The sequence below is a fragment of the Scomber japonicus genome, chromosome 3, assembly GCF_027409825.1.
Source record: "Scomber japonicus isolate fScoJap1 chromosome 3, fScoJap1.pri, whole genome shotgun sequence".
Classification (NCBI taxonomy): domain Eukaryota; kingdom Metazoa; phylum Chordata; class Actinopteri; order Scombriformes; family Scombridae; genus Scomber; species Scomber japonicus.
Window position 1 is genome coordinate 30,241,878 of NC_070580.1, and position 18,006 is coordinate 30,259,883.

The following is an 18,006-nucleotide window of genomic DNA, read 5'->3' on the forward strand; positions in this document are numbered from 1 at the left end:
AAAACATCAGATCTATGTGGAGGTTTGACTTCTGCTCTTAATTGACTCATCTCATTGCATTCTCGGTTTGTTGCTCCAACTGGAAAAATAGTGTCACCAGCTGTTTATCTTGATGAACCAGCTTCAAATATTTGCACAATGGCAGTGGATGGGAAGGTGCATTAAAGGTACAGTGTGTAAGAATTTAATGGCAAGTAGCAGTGAGGAGGCAGATTACAACCAAATGAATACCCCTCCCCATCCCCTCTCCTTCCAAGCATATACCTACAAGTCTTGCAAAAATGTGAAAAAGCCTCTCTCTAGAGGGTTTGGTTTGTCCACTCTGGGCTACAGTAGAAACATGGAAGACAACCAGCTCCCTGTGAAGATATAAAGACTCATTATAAGGTAAAAAACAAAACAAAATGATTCTTATTTTAGGTGATTATACATTAATTAAAACATACTTAAGAACATTGTATTTCATTTCTGCCGAGTCTGTTTCGCTAGATGCCACTAAATTCTTCACACTGCACCTTTAATTCGACTTTACTTATGAGATTCAATGGATGTCTGAAGGTTGTTGAATGAGACATTACTGACAACAGTAATTATGTCCATTTGTCCGTCTTTTACAATATTGCTCAGTCTTTATTCATTGAGGAAAACTGTAATATAGTTCATCATATACCATGTTTTCAAATGTAACTTTTTAGTTAGTTTATTTAGTGAATTTTTCATCATAGTTGCGTAATGTGTGTGTATATGTGTGTATTTTCTGATAAGTGATGTGTATATGTGTGTGTGTGTGTGTGTGTGTGTGTGTGTGTGTGTGGGTATTTTCTATAAACGTATGTCTAAAAGAAGCAGAGCCATTTAACATACAGCAGCTCACAAAGACAGTAGCTACTAAATACCGTTTTCTCTTTCCTCCCTCACACACTTCAATTATACAGTGTGTGTGTGTGTGTGTGTGTTTGATTCAGATGTGACTGTGCCACCTAAATCATGTAGGCGCTGCAGCAGAGTGTCAGATATCGACGCCATGGCAACAACACAAAGCTGTGCGCTCGCTTACATAAAGATGATCAGAGTTTCTGAGTTTAAAAAAAAAGAAGAAGAAAAACCTGATCAGAACCAGACAAAGACTCACCTGAAGAGTCTCGGCCCTAATCTGATCTCCACTGATCTGATCCGAGAACCCGTTTACACCGAGCCTCTTCAGGTGAATCACATTGAAATGTGAAGTCAGGAAAATGGTGTTAGTTTGATGCATTCTAGTTGAAATCTATAAATGCATTTTTGTCTCCAAGACTTGTATGTTATCTCTACTGATTTTAAATGTCATTAATACCCCTTTTCCACCGAGCTGGAGCTGGAGCTGGTGCTGGTTCGGAGCCAGAGCTCCAGCCTGGAGTCTCAGAATGGGAGCTAGAGCAAGCACCAACTCTTTGCTGGTCTAAAGCAAGAACCGATTACGTCAGCGGACGGGGGGCAGGGCTATCGGTAATTAGCCGGCTAGGGGGGCTAACGTTTATTAGCAGACTAGCGTGGCATTTACAGAGGGTTAAAGATTTGTTGATTAAAAGTACTATTTTTATCATTTTTTGGGAGAGCTGTTGTCTTCTTTTTCTTTTTCTTCTTCTTCTTCATTTCCAGCAGGCTAGATGCCTTGCGCCATGTTGCTGCCTCTCACTGGTGAATCATGGAAGTGCTTCAAAGGCGCACACTGGCTACGTCATACAGTGACGTAATCATGTGGCTCCTTGCCGGTGCCTTTTAATTGTCATCAAGTGTCATTTTAACTTTTTTCTTTTAACAAATTGTCTAATTTTAGTATTTTTTTATTCTGTTTATTTGCTGTTGTTTTATTGAACTTTTATCTGTAAAGCACTTTGAGTTACATGCCTTGTATGAAAGGTACGCTATAAATAAAGTTTATTATTATTATCATTATTATTATTATTATCACTTCCTGCTTTGTCACATTAAAAGCTTCATGCAGGCGAATCACACTGACACCCTTTTATTGATAAGCAACCACAGAAAATATTGTGTTTGACAGAGATTGTAGTGCAGACTGCTTTTGCTTTGCTTTAACTTTCTGTACACAAGAAGAGTTTTTAAGTTTTTAACATCACAGTAATCATACGAGCAGTTATCAGCCACACTGAGCAGGTTGGCTGAAGAGCTGCAGGTGTTGAGATGTAATTAAAAGGTGATAAAAAGCAGTGAAACCTTTACTGTCCGTCCTGTTAAATGGGAAATTACTCATTCACATTTTAAGGAACGTCCTATAGACTGGATTCATTTCTCAAGGGTAGGCGAAGTGATTTTAATCCAGTCTGCAGCACAGATATGGTCATTTTTCACTCCCTTCCCAGTAATAATTACAGCTGCAATAACTCTGTGTAAAACACTTTAGATCAACTGTGTGTTGTATTTAAAGTGGTTTAAAAATAAAGTTGAAGTTATTATTAGTCATATTTCTATTATTATTATTGCTGTTATTTTTTTCTATCGTTGCTCCTCTGTATCTCTCTCGCCCCTCCTCTCTCTCTCTTTCTCTCTCCACAGGAAATATTGTGGAGGTCAAGGCAGATGGCCGCCCACCTAGAGCCCACTTCTGCTCGAGGTCTCTTCCTGTTAAAGGGGAGTTTTTCCTCGCCGCTGTTGCCAAGTGCCCTCTCATGAGGTGGTGGGTTGGGGGGGGGGGTAAATTAAAGAGTACGATTTAGGCCTGCTCTATGATGAAAAGTGCCTTGAGATAACTTCTGTTGTGATTTGGAGCTGCATAAATAAAACTGATTTGTGGGGGAGGTACAGTAAGACCTTGTTAGGATCATCAAATATGCCGTTGTTATGTCAAATACAGGTTGTGGCCGGTCCTGTAATCTGGTGATGGTTAAAACACTGTGTAGAACAATGGGTTAAGTTACCAAAAAGCACATTTTAATTAGTTTTAGTCCATTAAATATACTTTGGTTAACCCTCCTGTTGTAATGTTGGTCAGTTTTGATCCAGGAGGACAAGCGTTAACTCAAAAATGAGGTATAGTATCATTTAAATGAGGCTTATTGACCATTGTTTCCTACAATATATGTGTAAAACCTGCTGTAATAAGTTGGTCTAACACAGAATTGGGTTATAATTTATACCTTTATATGCTTTATAAACAGTCAAACCAAACAATTTTGACCAATTTTGGAGGACAGAAGTTGCATGGTTGATGGGAAGAAAACAGGAGGGTTCAAACTGAACAAAGATGTTTTAACCCTTGAACAGGCAAGAGTGGAAAATGAGATGTGAAAACTAAAATCCTAGTTATGTCATGTGCACCTAAGTAAAACATTCCCACAAATCTACTTTTAAAATATTTTGTATATTTTGTATTTTTATGAGTTGTATCTCCTACAAAATACAATGATAAAATTGAGTTTTATCATTTCCACAAGCTTCAATTCTACCAGTCTAGTCGTCCCAATTCAAGGCACATACAATTGAATAACCACCTTAACCAATCGTGTTCCAAAAAAGGTGTTAAAGAGTCTGTATCTCCTGGTGCAAGCTGCCTGTTTAAGGGTTAAGGAGCATTGAAATGGTTCTATTGACTGTATTTAATAATGTAAACGTGATATTAAACCATTTGAAGCATAAAACAGGATATAAGTCCTTCATGGCAGCGTGACAATGCTTCCTGCAGATGGATGAACACTGTCATATACTTACGATAAGGATAAGGTATAGACATATTTAAAATTGTATTTAAAGGAAGTGAAAAAGGTCTGTAGCAAGCAAAATAAAATCACAGCTCTGTGTTTCTGCCTGATGCTCGGTGACTGATGACTGCACTGACACTCTGCTGGTTTTAGGTTTTTTGGTCCAAACGTCACTCAATCACCCTAAATTCCTCTCTATCTTTAGACCAGGACTATTTGTCAGCCTCTCATTCACAAATTAAATGCAGCCCTTCAGCGTAATGAGCCGTACACATCGCAAACAGTGATGGGACTTAATCACCACTGCAAATTTAATTAAATGTTAGGAAACAGCCAAAAAAAAAAAAAAAGAATTTGACCCAGTATGAGTCAGTGTGTTGTAGCGTTTCTGGGCTGTGACCCAAAACACCAAAAATACGAGCCCTGACTCCAAATGATGGAGATCTTTACTGTAGATATCTGAACATATCTCCAAATGTCCATCATAAGCGTCCGCAGTGATTCTTCAAACTGTTAATTCAGATTGATCAACTACCACAAGCTTGTTTGTTCTTACTAGTTTGGTCACAAAAGAAAGATTTCTAGTTGTATCTGAGGTGACAGCGCTCCCTTCATTAGTCATCTGCATTATTAACTATTAACTAAATATTGTTCAGGGTCTTATTTGACCCATTTTCACAACTGAGAGAAGAAAAAACACTTAAAAAACTTTCCTTTAAGCCAGAAATTTGATGACTTGACTCAATTTCATTCAAAAATTCAAAACCACCGTTCAAAAATACTATTTACTAATCATTCATCATCATCATTCATTCAAATTGTTTTCTTCTCCAGTGTTATAACAACTAAAGATTACACTCTCTCTGCTCTCTGAAAGCGTCATTAGGGATTAATCACCAAATTATTAAAGACTGATGATGAGTAAAGACTAACTATGGTTGGAAACTGCGAAATGCCTGAATATGAAGAGAGTATGTACTAGTTAAAGAGAGTTTGTTGTATTGTTTATCTTCTAGGAACCTAACAGGAAGGAAACCAGCCGCGGAGCCAGCATCGTTATCTGTTTGTCCCATCTGTGACCTCAGTCTGTCACGCCATCAAATCACAGACCGACATTACTAAACGGACTGTGGGTTTTTTAATATTTGTACTCATGATCATTGTAGCGTGAAGAAGTGGTTTGGGCACATTTTATATACTACATATACATCTTTATAGGAAACAAATGAACATGGTTGGGTCAGTAACTAATAAGGGTTGGCAAGATGAGCAATTCAAATATATCTTTAACCTCTTAACGCACGCTGTTCCGTTCACGGGACGGGACGGACGGAGGTAGCCACAAGTTCTTCTGAATGTTTTAAACACCAACCCTTAAACATATATACTCATGCCGTACATTATTGGAAAGCTTAGATTCTCCTGATTCATTCAAGACCACTCACGACTTATATGGTTGCTCACAGCCGTAATAGTATTAGCGATTAGCTCGGCTAGCCACTGAGCTAAGTAAGAAAAGCTATAATGCCTACATACCTTCAAAGTCTTCCCTTTATCCACAACGATCATCTTATGACTCAGGACTTTCTGTACAGCTCGCCAAGTATCCATTCTTGTGAAATATGAAATCCGTTTCCATAAAACCGAAATATTTTCCTCAATATGTCCATGTATTTAGTCCAACACGGAACGTAATAACACAAATAACAAACCATATACGGTCCGTTTACGTCATTTCCTGACCTGCACGTCCATCTCAGAGTACACGTGACTAGATGTTTACGACCGTGAGCCTCTTCTGCTTCGGACGACACGACACACCAGCCAATCGGTGTTTAGGATTAGGCAGTACATGTCTCCAAAGCCAATGAGGACATGTGACCGACAAAAATGACGACATGGGTTTGATTGACAGCTGTTCCAGCCTATGGAAATATTCGGTGAAATGAAGTTGATAACCTTTTAGCCAATAGTCAGAGGTTTCCATCGGTGTATGACACTAAGCTGCTGTCCATAAACAAACCGGCGTGCGCCCTGTGCGTAAAAGAGTTGAACCATATATCATTATATCATATGACTTATAGCAAAATAAACAGATAGATAGATAGATAGATAGATAGATAGATAGATAGATAGATATGGCCAAACAAAAAAATATGGTTATATGTAATAATAATAATATGGCGTCAGCTTTCATTAGAGACCATTGTAGGCAAAGGGGATGTGAAGTTTTAGGTGTTTGATTGCGGTTATACAGCTTTGGTAACCATGGTAACCACGTGTCCATTTGGAGTCTCCAAAAAGGACCTAAGGAAAACGCATGGACATACCTGTTGAAAAATAACTCCAAGACCTGTGGCTGTGGCCTCATTGTGTCTATATCCTGCTGAGAGGTCCCTGAATGTCTGTACACATGTCATTGTAAAGACAAACCTATGGGCGAGTAAACAACCCCATCATTGTAACCTCTGCCACTCTTTGTCAGTAAGTCACAGAATCACACAGACACTTTTACAAGAATCCTGAGAGTGTTTCCTTTCCAATGATACCAGACACATCTCTGAGTCTCAAACTATGTGGGATCTGTGCTGCTCGCAACTTGGGCATGTCGTTTAGGCTAACAACATAAAAAATAGGGGCGTGTATTAAGTGGTTAAAAAAAAGCATCGGACTTGGTAATATGTACATTTGCACTATTTTTTTACCAAAATTAAGACTGAATACTCTTGAAAATGTCAAATGGTGTAACCACAAAAAAATGATTCCCCAGATTAAATGTAATATTTACCTTTATTTAATATAAAAAGGTTATAATCTAAGATCATGCCAAACTAGTTGATGGTGTTTTATTGAGAATTTTATGTTTTAATAGTTTTTATGGTTACACCACTTAGACATAATCCATAATCCTCTAATATATTCTCTCAAAATGGATTAAAAGCAGAAATGTTAACTTTAATTTTAATTTAATTTGAATAAACCACATTGTTGACCCACTTAATGCTAACTAATACTATATCTGTACTGTTGGTTCAAATTGGTTCAAATCTGGGAACATTTCCTGACGTTCCTACTCTTATTAAATGTTTCTAATCTTCAAAAAGTGTTTTTGTAAAAACACCAACAGTCATTTTATATTCACACTGATACATTTCGGTGTTTATTGCACCATTTAGCTTCCTTTCTGCATTTCTTATTTTACGACAATAAAGACATTCATGATGATATTTTAATATTTTAATAATAATTTAGTATTTTTCCAGGTTTCATAGTGTTCCACTTTTCTGTCTTTCTTCTGAAACATGTTTGTGATTCTTGTTTTTCATCCAAACATTCACCTGCTTCCACGGTAATTATTTATTACTCTCCAAACACTCAAACACTTTTGCTGTGTACAGACCCTGGGAGCTGGCCTGATTATGCTGTTTGCTTGTTTACGAACAACATTTTGCCCCGCAGTCTCTGCAGCCGCTCACTTTTTCCCGTCTCAGGAGTCTGCAGCCGTCCGGATGATACGGCTTCTTCATCGCCCCGAGCTGAAAGTGCCTCCTATTCTCCAACAGAGTTCACCGCCGCTGAAGGAGAATTTATCAAAGCTCTGCTGCTTCGCACACTGCTCAGAAACATATACATACACACACACACACACACACACACACACACACACACACACACACACACACACATATATATATAAATTCATTGTTTTGCTCCAGGGATTTAGCTCCAGCTACAAGAGTACAAGCATGTGAACTTTCCTCCAATCCCAAAGATACAGTAACAGCGAGGAGGAAAATGTCAGACAGTCTTCAGTGTATGTAAACTATTCAGTCTGAGCAGTTTTAAGACAATAAATCTAAACTGTCTTATTGTTTTTCAGACTGAGAATCAACTGTGACAAACAGTCCAATACAAAATTTATACAATTAGAAACTTCTTTTTCCCTTTAACTTGCTTAAAGGACTCGTTTCTTTATCTAGTATCATTTATAATTATTCTCATCTTTTTCCTCTTCACTAACTTCTCCAATTATAGTGACTCTCTGCTACCTTTAAACAGCCACTGAAGAGCTGGTGCTTTGAGATTTCTTATGACGTGCTTCCAATAAATGTCCGTGTTGTAGATGGTCAAAGTTCAGATTTATTATACAACCGTTTAAAGCTCACTGATCCCATTCAGGATGATCCATAAAGATATAAACACAAAATAATCAGACAGCCTCTCATATAAATGAACACCTGAAGCTGATCAACCTCGACTTCCTCATACACAAATCTCAATTCACCCAGAACAAGGAGGTTCCTTTCATGAGCTGCTACCATAAAGCAAGATTAGTGGGTTAGCCAGCTATCTTTGGGCTTAACTCAGGTTGGCACTGGTTTGTTTTTAACAGGGATAAATCACCATGGTAACATATGCTGAACAACTTCAGAGGATCAAATCACAACCCACTAGACATATATACACAGATGCCGCTTTGACTGCTTTGGCTCATTCCTGCAAAAGTCAACATTGCCACCATATTGGACCGGGGCAAGACGGGGCCTGTAAACACATACAAGTAAATAAGGGGGGGGGCCGCGGTTTGTACTGCAAAAAAAATCACTATAATGTTTACATTTCTCAACTGATGTGAATGAATCTGTTTTATATTCAAAAGTTTATGATCTACAAGGAGTAGAAAAAGAGAGTCATCACTCCTGCAGGATCCTGGCGTGGACAAAAGTCCTGAGTTTACAATAAAGTGACAATAAAATGAGTAAAAAATAGAGCAATACATGTTTTATAGGTCAGTGGAAACATTTTATTGTTCCTGGTTTTCCACTGTGGTTTTCAAACAGAGCGTCTAACAAACAGAGGGATAGTTAACAACACTTAACACGTAATGATGATTTTAGCTGTGTTTTAACATTTTGTGCAAAGTTTCTTTCATCCCTGCAGTGCTTGCTGACATTTTCATTGATTTTACACTCTGATTCCATCACTGCAGCTCAGAACAACTGTGTGATGATAATTAGAAGTAAAAACAAAAGCTTGTTTTTCATTGGAAACACAATCCACACGCTGTTAATTAGCTCCCGTGATTATAAATGGAACATTTCACTCAGGAAGATTCAGTCATTAACTATTTTACCTCTCTGTGCTTTGGTAGAAGACACAGTCTCAAATTACTTTAAAGGTTTTTTATGTGCATGAAATATTCAGAACAATTTATTCATCATCCAACTAAAAAGCAAAAAAAAAAGCAAAACTCATTCTATAATAAAGTCACGTATAATAATCCCCATGTGTATTTTAAGCCTCTGCCTACTTTTAATATTTGGAAAGTATTTATATGTTTCTTCTACACAGGGGCAGAGCAGGTCAACCGGAGTGCAGAAACTCAGAGGTGAGCAGACAGGGATACGCTTAGAAGTATTTAAGTATTTATTGTAAAAGGAGGCAGGAGAGGGGTGCAGGTCTGAGAAGCTCGGACTGGTAGTTGGGAAGCAGGAGTTGAGGCAGTATAGGGCAAATGGAGCATGTCCAGAGCAGAATCCATGGAAGCTGGGTAAAGAGGCGGTCTGAGTCAGGGAAGCAGGATTGACAAGACAAGGGGACAGGAGACTGGGACGAGAGCCAGAACAGATGGGACTGCAGAGAACTGGAGAAAACCTGAGAATAGATTACAAAGCCGAACAACAAAAGTCAGTAAGGTGAAGTCAGGAGAGAAAAAGGTTTGAATTGTAGACTGACGAGGTGCGGGGGCTACGATCTGACAGGGCTGAGAACATGAAGAGGTCGTGATTATAGAGGAGGTTGCAGCTGGAGACGCTCTGCTCTGACTCCAGAACACCTGCCACACACACAGGGAAGGAAATACAGTCAGGGTGCGAGCTACAGGGGAACACGGGCGAGCTTGGTTCCCCCCTGAAAACATAATTTGTGAATTGTTTTTGTTTTTTTGGGGGGGGGGGGGGCTCTTAACTTTCCTCTCGGGTCAAATTGACCCCGTCTGTTTTGACTGTTCCTTCTTTCCTCCCTTCCTTCCTTCCATCTGTCCTTCCTCCCTCCCTCCTTCTCTCTTTCCTTCCCTCCCTCCTTCTCTCTTTCCTTCCCTCCTTCCTTCCTCCGTCCCTCCTTCTTTCCTTCCCTCCTACCTTCCTTCCTTCCTCCCTTCCTCTTTTCCTTTCTCCCTCTGTCCTTCCTTCCTTCTTTCCTTCTGTCCTTCCTTCCTTCCTTCTTTCCTTCCCTCCTTCCTTCCTCCCTCCTTCTTTCCTTCCCTCCTACCTTCCTTCCTTCCTCCCTCCCTCCTTCCTCCCTCGCTCCCTCCTTCTTTCCTTCCCTCCTTCCTTCCTTCCTTTCCTTCCTCCCTTCCTCTTTTCCTTTCTCCCTCCGTCCTTCCTTCCTTCTTTCCTTCCCTCCTTCCTTCCTCCCTCCTTTCCTCCCTCCCTTCCTTCCTTCTTTCCTTCCTTGACTCGAGGACAACAGGAGGGTTAAATACTCAAAATATGCTATTTTGCCATGCATTTTTATTTTCATTATCATGGATTATGCGTAAAATGAGTGCATTATGGATGTATGATTGACACGTGAGAGTTATTCATCACTAAATCAGAAAAAAACTACTTTCTTGGTGACTCATCTGCACACATATAGAATATACTCCATAACCCTGCAGAGTTTACTGTGGCCTGCCTGGCTGTACTTTATCAAACCAGTAATGACTGGCTGTGATACCTGTGTGGAGGTTTTTTGTGGTCATTAACTTATTATTATATATACAAAGATGTGGATCTGTTTGAGGCCCCCAGACTCCAGGACGGCCAATCTTAGACCCTGTTTACACCCGACATTAAGATGGGTGATCCGATTACAAGTGGACAAGCACTTAACCCAAGTAGTAAACGACCACGCGACAAGACACATTTGTGACCCGATCACTCAAACCACTTGCTGAGGTGGTGTAGTGTAAAGGCTAATGCGTCCTGATGTGTTCCCGGCAACAAGACGTAACCGGAAAATACATCATCAATGCAGGACGTGGCGATCATTTTGGTAAACGACTGGAAGATTGGAGATGAGCCAGTACATACAGATTAGTTCTTGATTAGTTCTTGAAACATTTGTACTAGCTCTTAGCTCTTTAACCTGCAATAATAAAAGCATATCTGGCACTTGTCTGACTGACATTATAATTGTTTGCGGGGCCATTTAGCAGAAGTGACGTCGGCAGCAACAAAAATCTGGACGTAAAGTGGTCACCATAAAGCTGCAGTTGTTAAGTCTTATAAAAGTAACTTTTTGTCATATTTGCTAAGACTGTCACTATGTAAAGACAGCATTACATGAAACTACTAATCTGTAAAAATCTGTCCCGCCTACTGCTCCTACTGCTAATTGCCAGAATCCACCGCGACCGGACAAAAAGAACCAATCAGAGCCAGGATTGTGTCTGATGGAGTGTCTGACAGCTGTCAATCACTGCTCACACACACAGGCTCCTCCCCCTTCCTCACAGGCCCCTCCCCCTTCCTCCTCAGCTTGGTCAAGCTCATATCTCTAGTTTCTAGGTAAGGTATAGCCATGTGAAAGTCACTGTAAAGCGTTTAATATCTAGCTGTGTGGAGTGTAGTTCATGTATTACCGATCGCGTGCACGTGGTCACGCACACGTCAGCCTCCTCTGGGGGAGGGACTTTGGAGGCAGGGCAGGAGTGCAGTGGAGAGGGAGGGGAGGGATATGAAAGTTGTACTTCTTCAAATTTGATGCTAAGTCCTCTCTCTCCTTAAAGTTACCAACTGCAGCTTTAAGACACGTAATAGAGAAAGGTGTGAATTGCAAAGTGTCTTAGCTGTCCACTTGTGATTGGACCAGGTGTAAACAGGAACCTGCTTCATCAAAACAGGTTTCTGGAGGTCGGAGGTTTAAACATAAATAAAAGAAATTTAAATAAACAACTGAAAATGACTTATATTATACAGCATTACTAAAGCTAATCCTTGAGTATTTAAGTGTTATACTTCAGTAATAGTGAAGAGAAGAAGAACAAGCCTACGCTAATCTAAGCATTTCACATCTAGCAGCATTTGTCTTAACGTACAGTACAGTTTGCCTCGAAAAAGAAACGCTGCCATGAGAGCAGAGTCTGGGCTGAAAGGGATGATAAACACACCAGAACAGTAACTTCTTTCATTTCCAGACACAGAGCAGCAGTGTTTCTATTGGGCAACATCCGCTCGTCAAAGTTGAACAAAGGTGAACTCTGACCTGCAAATCTGACAAAGATTTCACTGAAACAGGAAATGCGTATTTGTTAAAAGTTTGAGATTTAATAGAAGTGAATATAAAAACTAAGCAAGGAAAGCGTAAGGTGACCTCACTGCTATACTTTCCACTGGTTTGAGCAATTAATCTCCTCTGTACAGAATTTTACATCAGGTTTAAATCATTGTTTTCCATCTTTGTGTTAAAAATAAGATAATTAAGCTCACCGCCTTTGAGTTTAGATATTTTTAAATCACCCTGCAGGTCCAATTCTTTGCTTCGTTTTATTTCCTTTTAGTCATATGTAAATTCTGCCACTCAAGGACAGTAGCACAATATGTGAGTTAACTGTTAACTAAACAATAAGACCTCCACAGGGATGAGGCAAGTCAGAGGTACACCAAGTTCACTCTACTGATTTCTGTCTCTTAAGATGGAAGAGGTCACTGTGTCAAATTAGGCAATAACAGCGTCATCTAACAAGTCATCTTTCCAACAGGATCCTGACCAGGACAAAAGTGCTGAGTTTACAATAAAGTGAGTAAAAGAGTGTTTTACAGGTCAGTGGAAACATTTTATTGTTGCTGTGGTTGTATTGTGAGAGTTATGTCAGGTTCAGACTGCACAATATTTCCGTCAGATAAGAGGGTCACTGTGTCAAATTAGGCAAATACAGCATCATCTAACAAGACAATATGAATATTAATTATTGCACTGTTCTCTCTTTGTAAGTGTTTTTAACTTGTGAAACAGTATTTCGTTTTTTATGTACCTGCATAAGAATGACAATTAAAGTGAATTTACTTGACTTGACTTGACTTGAATTGAATTGAATTGAATTGAAAGCCTTATTTCCTACAGGATCCTAACATGGACAATAGTGCTGAGTTTGCAATAAAATGAAATGACAGTAAAGTGAGTAAAATAAGTGTTTAACAGGTCAGTGGAAACATTTTATTGTTGCTGTGGTATTAAAACAAAGTCTCTAACGTACAGAGAAGGAAAGTTAACAACAAACATGCAACGATAAGACGAGTCAGAGTTATGTCAGGTTCAGACTGGACAGTATTTCCATCAGACATGATGGTTACTGTGTCAGAGAAGGTAATCATTGAGTCGTATATTATTTCCATTACGTTGCAGAGAGACATGACGCAATACCCGAGCACGGTTAGCTTCCCATCTTACACAACTTGTGTAATGTCATCGGAAAAAAAGTGTCAAAGACCGATGAACTCCCTTTAATAAGACTGAGGAACATTGCACACTTGTGTATAGTATATAGTGCATTTATGTATATTGTAGATTTATATAATTACACATTATTTTAGAGTGAATGTTGTATACAGTATTTTATTTAATTTCTTTTTTATCACCTCACCAATACAAGGCTACTGTTTGTTTCAATTTTGAATTGACCCCTAGGGAGGTTAATAAAGTTTACCTTATCTTATCAACTCAGCACAAAATAATCAGGTTGTGATATGTAGCACAGCAACTTTTTAAAGTCCCCTCTTAAAGCATATTTTTATCGAAGAGCCTTTCCTGATTTTATTTGAGTTTAAAATTTTCCTTGAATTACTTTTATCTCCTTTAAATACGTTTTTTTTCTACATTGAAATGATTTTTACTCATCAGATTGTTTTTATTTGTTCTCTTTTATAACACAATTATTTTATGATTTGTGCATTTTTACTGCCTTGTGAAGCACTTTGTAACTTGGATTTTTAAGTTATTATTTATTGTTATTATTTATTATTATTATTATAACAAGCGAACAAAGCTTTGTAATCAGAGCCATGTTGCCTTGCATGTGTTAGTGTAGTACCTGTCTACCGAGGGTTACACTGTTTTTACTCTTTGAAGCCTTTTCTAAACAAGCTACAGTAATCACTCTTTTCAGGGAGGAAGGAATATGTCACCCAGTGTGGCGATGTGGTTTTAATTAGTTTTTAGAAAACAACAAATCTGCGGCACAGATGAATAAGATCTATCAGACTTTGGATACACACCCAACATTCGCCAGTAGGATCAGTTTATTGTTGGTTTGGCTCTTCACATGAGATCTGTTGACAGTCAGAAAAATATAGAAAATCTCAAATCATCTCCTTTAAACCTTTAACTCCAAAACCAGGAGAGTGTCGGGTCAAACCACCCCCGAAAAACAAATGCAAGACAACAGAATTAGACTGAGACCAGACTGAACCAGTACAGCCCTGTTATAAAGTAAAAGGAGTTTGTATATTGTAGCCGAACAACCTTTTGATCATTAATCCATAAATACTACTGTGCAAGATTGCTAAAAACGTTTCCTCTCTGACACGACTGCTGCATTTTATAGTCTGAACATGAACTGACCGGTGTGGAAACTGCAAGAGGAAACAGTTGAAGTCAATAAAAAGAGAAAGTATTCAGGGTTCACATCTGTCTCTGTGACCTTTGACAACCTTTGGTGAACATGTTGCAGAGTGTGGGTGATGATGCTGCTCCGATCAATATCGCCCACCGGTCGCATCTCCAGCCCGAGGAGCTGACAAGCAGAGAGTGAAGGCGAGAGAAATCAAACCTGCACTGTGGAAGGAAGCAAGTTTGTCAGTTGTGTGTGTGTGTGTTCGTACGTGTTCGTGTGTGCGTGCGTGTGTGTGTGTTTCCACTTTACAGAGTCTCATTCATACAAACACCCAGCCTGTGAGTCAGGTGAAGCATGCAGCAGCAGCACTATCAGTCTGAAGTCCTGCTAGTGTCCCCTGGAGGCCGCAGTGATCAATACAGCCACAATATCAGAACAAACAACATGCTGATGAGTCTATTGTTGCTTCATTACTATCGACATTACACATAAGTACCGTCATACTTCATGATTAGAGCATAATGTGTTGTTTTTCTGTGATGATACAGTGTTATATGCTGGCTCCACTCCACCACACACTCTTACTCATCCTCAGTCTGTTTTTTGTGCTTTCCTGCCATCACTTCTTAATCAAAGACTTGTTTTAAATTCAGATTATTACAGAAAGTGGATGAAAGCCAAGACAAAAAAAAAACGGGGTCAGCACATGTTCCCCCATTTCAAAGAATTTTTTCTCCCATCAACATTAGGTCCGATGTTTCCACAGGCCTACATTCCCACAGCACAAGTATGGCCATTCCCTAATGCACATAACGTGTCGATGTTTTTCATCTATGGAAATGCTTAAAAGACAAGGGAAATTCTTTATTCTATTATTAAACTGGGAGAACAAGTCATATATTCTGTAATGGTGTTACTTATGGATGGATTTATAGTGAAAATCCCCCCCCCTCCCTCTGGAGCCCAATCAAATGACCCCTGATTCACTTTATGGATCACTGAAACAATCGTCCTTTGTTTCTCATGTCATATATAAGAGGTCTTTTATCCCTTATGCAGTACAGGCACTGAATGTAAAATGACTTCAAGAAAATAAAGATTATCACCAGACTTAAACCTGCAGTGCAGAACTTTAAAAAAATCAATGAACATCCGTTATATTCAATCCCTTACAAGACAAGTTCACACAATACTGATTAAGCCAGATAAATCTTCCCGTTAGCCCTATGCTAACTTGGATGGCAATAAAATGGTGGCTCTTCTAGACTTGCCAAAATGTTACTGGACAAAATGGATAGTGATAGTGCTAGTTAAATGATTTCTTTTTTTGGGAGGGGGGCGGGGGGGGGGGGGGCAGAGTTGTGTGACACTCAAAACAAATTATTCACTGATGGAGTAAGCTAATGCAGACACTATAATGCTAGCATGTGTTGACAGTGTTTTTGTAATTACTCACATGGCCAGAAGGGGGAGACAATAGTCCAACACTCCTGCTTTAAAGTTTAGAGAAATAACCCAGTCACATTTGTTTGTGTATGTGTGAGCTGATTTACATAAGTAACGTAAGTTCTATAAGCAAAAATATATAAAATAGCCACAGAAACAAAAAATATTTTTCTTTACTTTTATTAAAGTTCTGAGTCAGATTACACATCACAGGTTTCACAGATTCATTGATTTTCCAATATAACTGAAACTTGCATTTGGTACTGAGTTCATCTATTTCGTAAATAATATCTTTGGCTGTGAAGGGGTCAACGGGTCAGCAGTGTTGTTAGCATCTGTAGAGCAGGTTGATCCTTTTGACGTCCCAGCCTGACATGCCTCTCCTCTGACCGATCCGGGTGTTGGCGTTGGGGATGGGGGTGATGGTGTCCCTGCCGTTGATGGAGAAGGCTGTTCTTCCATAGTGCATGATGGAGGAGTAGTCGTAAGGAGTGTTCAGGTTGTTGGTGTTCTGCTTGTGGAAGTTGTAGGCCATCGCTCGGTTCATGTTCTGCCAGTTGATCTTGACGTAGCCATCACGGTCGCTCCTGGTCTGCTCGTGCTGGAAGCCCAGAGCGTGGATAATCTCGTGCTGGATGATGCCGTGGTACATGCAGCCCTGCTTGTTGATAGAGAGCACCTGCATGCCTCCAGATCTGCCCAGAGCCGAGAAGCATCCGCCTCTGCTCTCGATGCTGAGGAAGTCGCGCTCCCTCCTACGGGGGACGAAGCGGATGCAGGTACTGCTGTGGAAGCCTCTCATGGCTCTCTCGATTGTCTGCCTCTCATAGCTGCTGAACTGACCACTGATAGCGAAAGGGACCACCACCTGGCCATTACGGGCCTTCCTCCACATACAGCTCTGGGACCAGCATCGTATGGCGTTTCTGGTTTTAGGAGCCAGCAGGTCTCCTTCCAGCAGATTCTCATCAGTGCCGTTGTTGGACATCAGAATTCTGGTGCCGATGTCAACGGTGTCATCATTCACCTCGTCTCCAATGTCTTCCTCCTGGAGAGGACCTTCTCCACTCATTTCCTCCTCGATAGGATTCGCCTGAGAGAGGCCGAGCAGCAACAGTAGCAGCAGGCTGACGGAGGGACTCATCTTCAATGTGGGTCTGGTGTCTGTGGAGCTTCTGTGGAGAGCTGCTGTGGAGAGACTCCTTGAAGCTTGATGTCTGACTCAGGTCAGTCCAGGGTCTTTATACTCTCCTCCACAGGTGTGTCTGCAGAGGATTATGGGTTGGGGTCCACAAAGTTAGGCCTAAACAAACCTCTGAAGGGAGGACTCCACAGACAAACCTACTTTTTAAACATAAGATCTAATCCCTTCAAGTTTCTTTGCGCAATTGTCAACTGTTGTATGTTTTTTATGTTGTGTAGGTTTGGTGTATATGTTTAACATCTTCATGATATGGTGTGTATTGTTTTTTAATGTATTGGAGGAAGCCAAAGACACATTTCCATTATAAGATGGGCAATAAAGTCAATTAAATTCCACTCTTGACCGTCCTGTTGGTGCTTTTGGGTGGAGACACCAGGAGAGGACAGGTGAAGAAAGGATGGTCCCAGAGGGCGAACCTTAAATAACCCATACATGGACTGTTTTCAATGCGTCTAGAAAATATCTGTAGCTTCATGTTGCAGTGGAAACAGTGCTCAATAATTCATCATAACTCTCTCCAATTAAAGACCACAGGTGGAACAAAAACCTTCAGACAGCTGCACAGAGAGGCACTGGAGTAAATGAAAGGTTGTGTCTGGCTGCTAATTAACTAATATTAGCATGCTAACAGGTTGATGGTGGACACGGTAAACATTACCTGAAATTAGCATTGTTAACATGCTGCTGTTAATATTTAGCTCTCAGCCTCACTCTACCCTGAGTACGGCCTCCCAGTTAAATCAGGCTCAGTTTTGTTTTACCCCTTTCATATGATTTTTTTAGGGCAGACCTGCAGATCACAGCAATCACAATCATCTGGTGCAGATCAATACAACCACACTGATACCCTTTAGAGAAAGAGGTCTCGGTCCAGTCACAGATAAATCTTTGGTCTGTGATTGGCAACGTACGGTGCCTTCTTGATATTTAGGCACTCCAAACCGAGACAAGTGAACAAGAGAACGTTCTGATGTGACTACAGCAATTTTTTTCTGTATGATACACGCAATCAAACCGCAATCTGACTCCACTACAGCCAGTTTGAGCTGAAATGTTTGCAT

General features: G+C 40.0%; 1 protein-coding gene across 2 annotated transcripts; it reads right to left on the bottom strand.

Moving 5' to 3' along the window:
- Window positions 1-16,069: 16,069 nt before the first annotated feature.
- Window positions 16,070-16,885, bottom strand: LOC128356110 (high choriolytic enzyme 1-like). Of its 2 annotated transcripts, XM_053316554.1 has the most exons (2): window positions 16,810-16,885; window positions 16,070-16,773 (listed from the first exon to the last, which is right to left on the bottom strand). In XM_053316554.1, exons 1-2 carry the CDS (start codon window positions 16,883-16,885, stop codon window positions 16,070-16,072), a joined length of 780 nt encoding a protein of 259 aa, XP_053172529.1. The 2 variants fall into 2 exon arrangements, with proteins under 2 accessions (XP_053172529.1, XP_053172528.1); XM_053316553.1 differs by having other exon boundaries at window positions 16,070-16,885.
- Window positions 16,886-18,006: the final 1,121 nt, after the last annotated feature.

Bases quoted from the DNA above. Each gene is read 5' to 3' on its own strand.
- LOC128356110 (XM_053316553.1), bottom strand. From the start codon at position 16,885: ATGAGTCCCTCCGTCAGCCTGCTGCTACTGTTGCTGCTCGGCCTCTCT.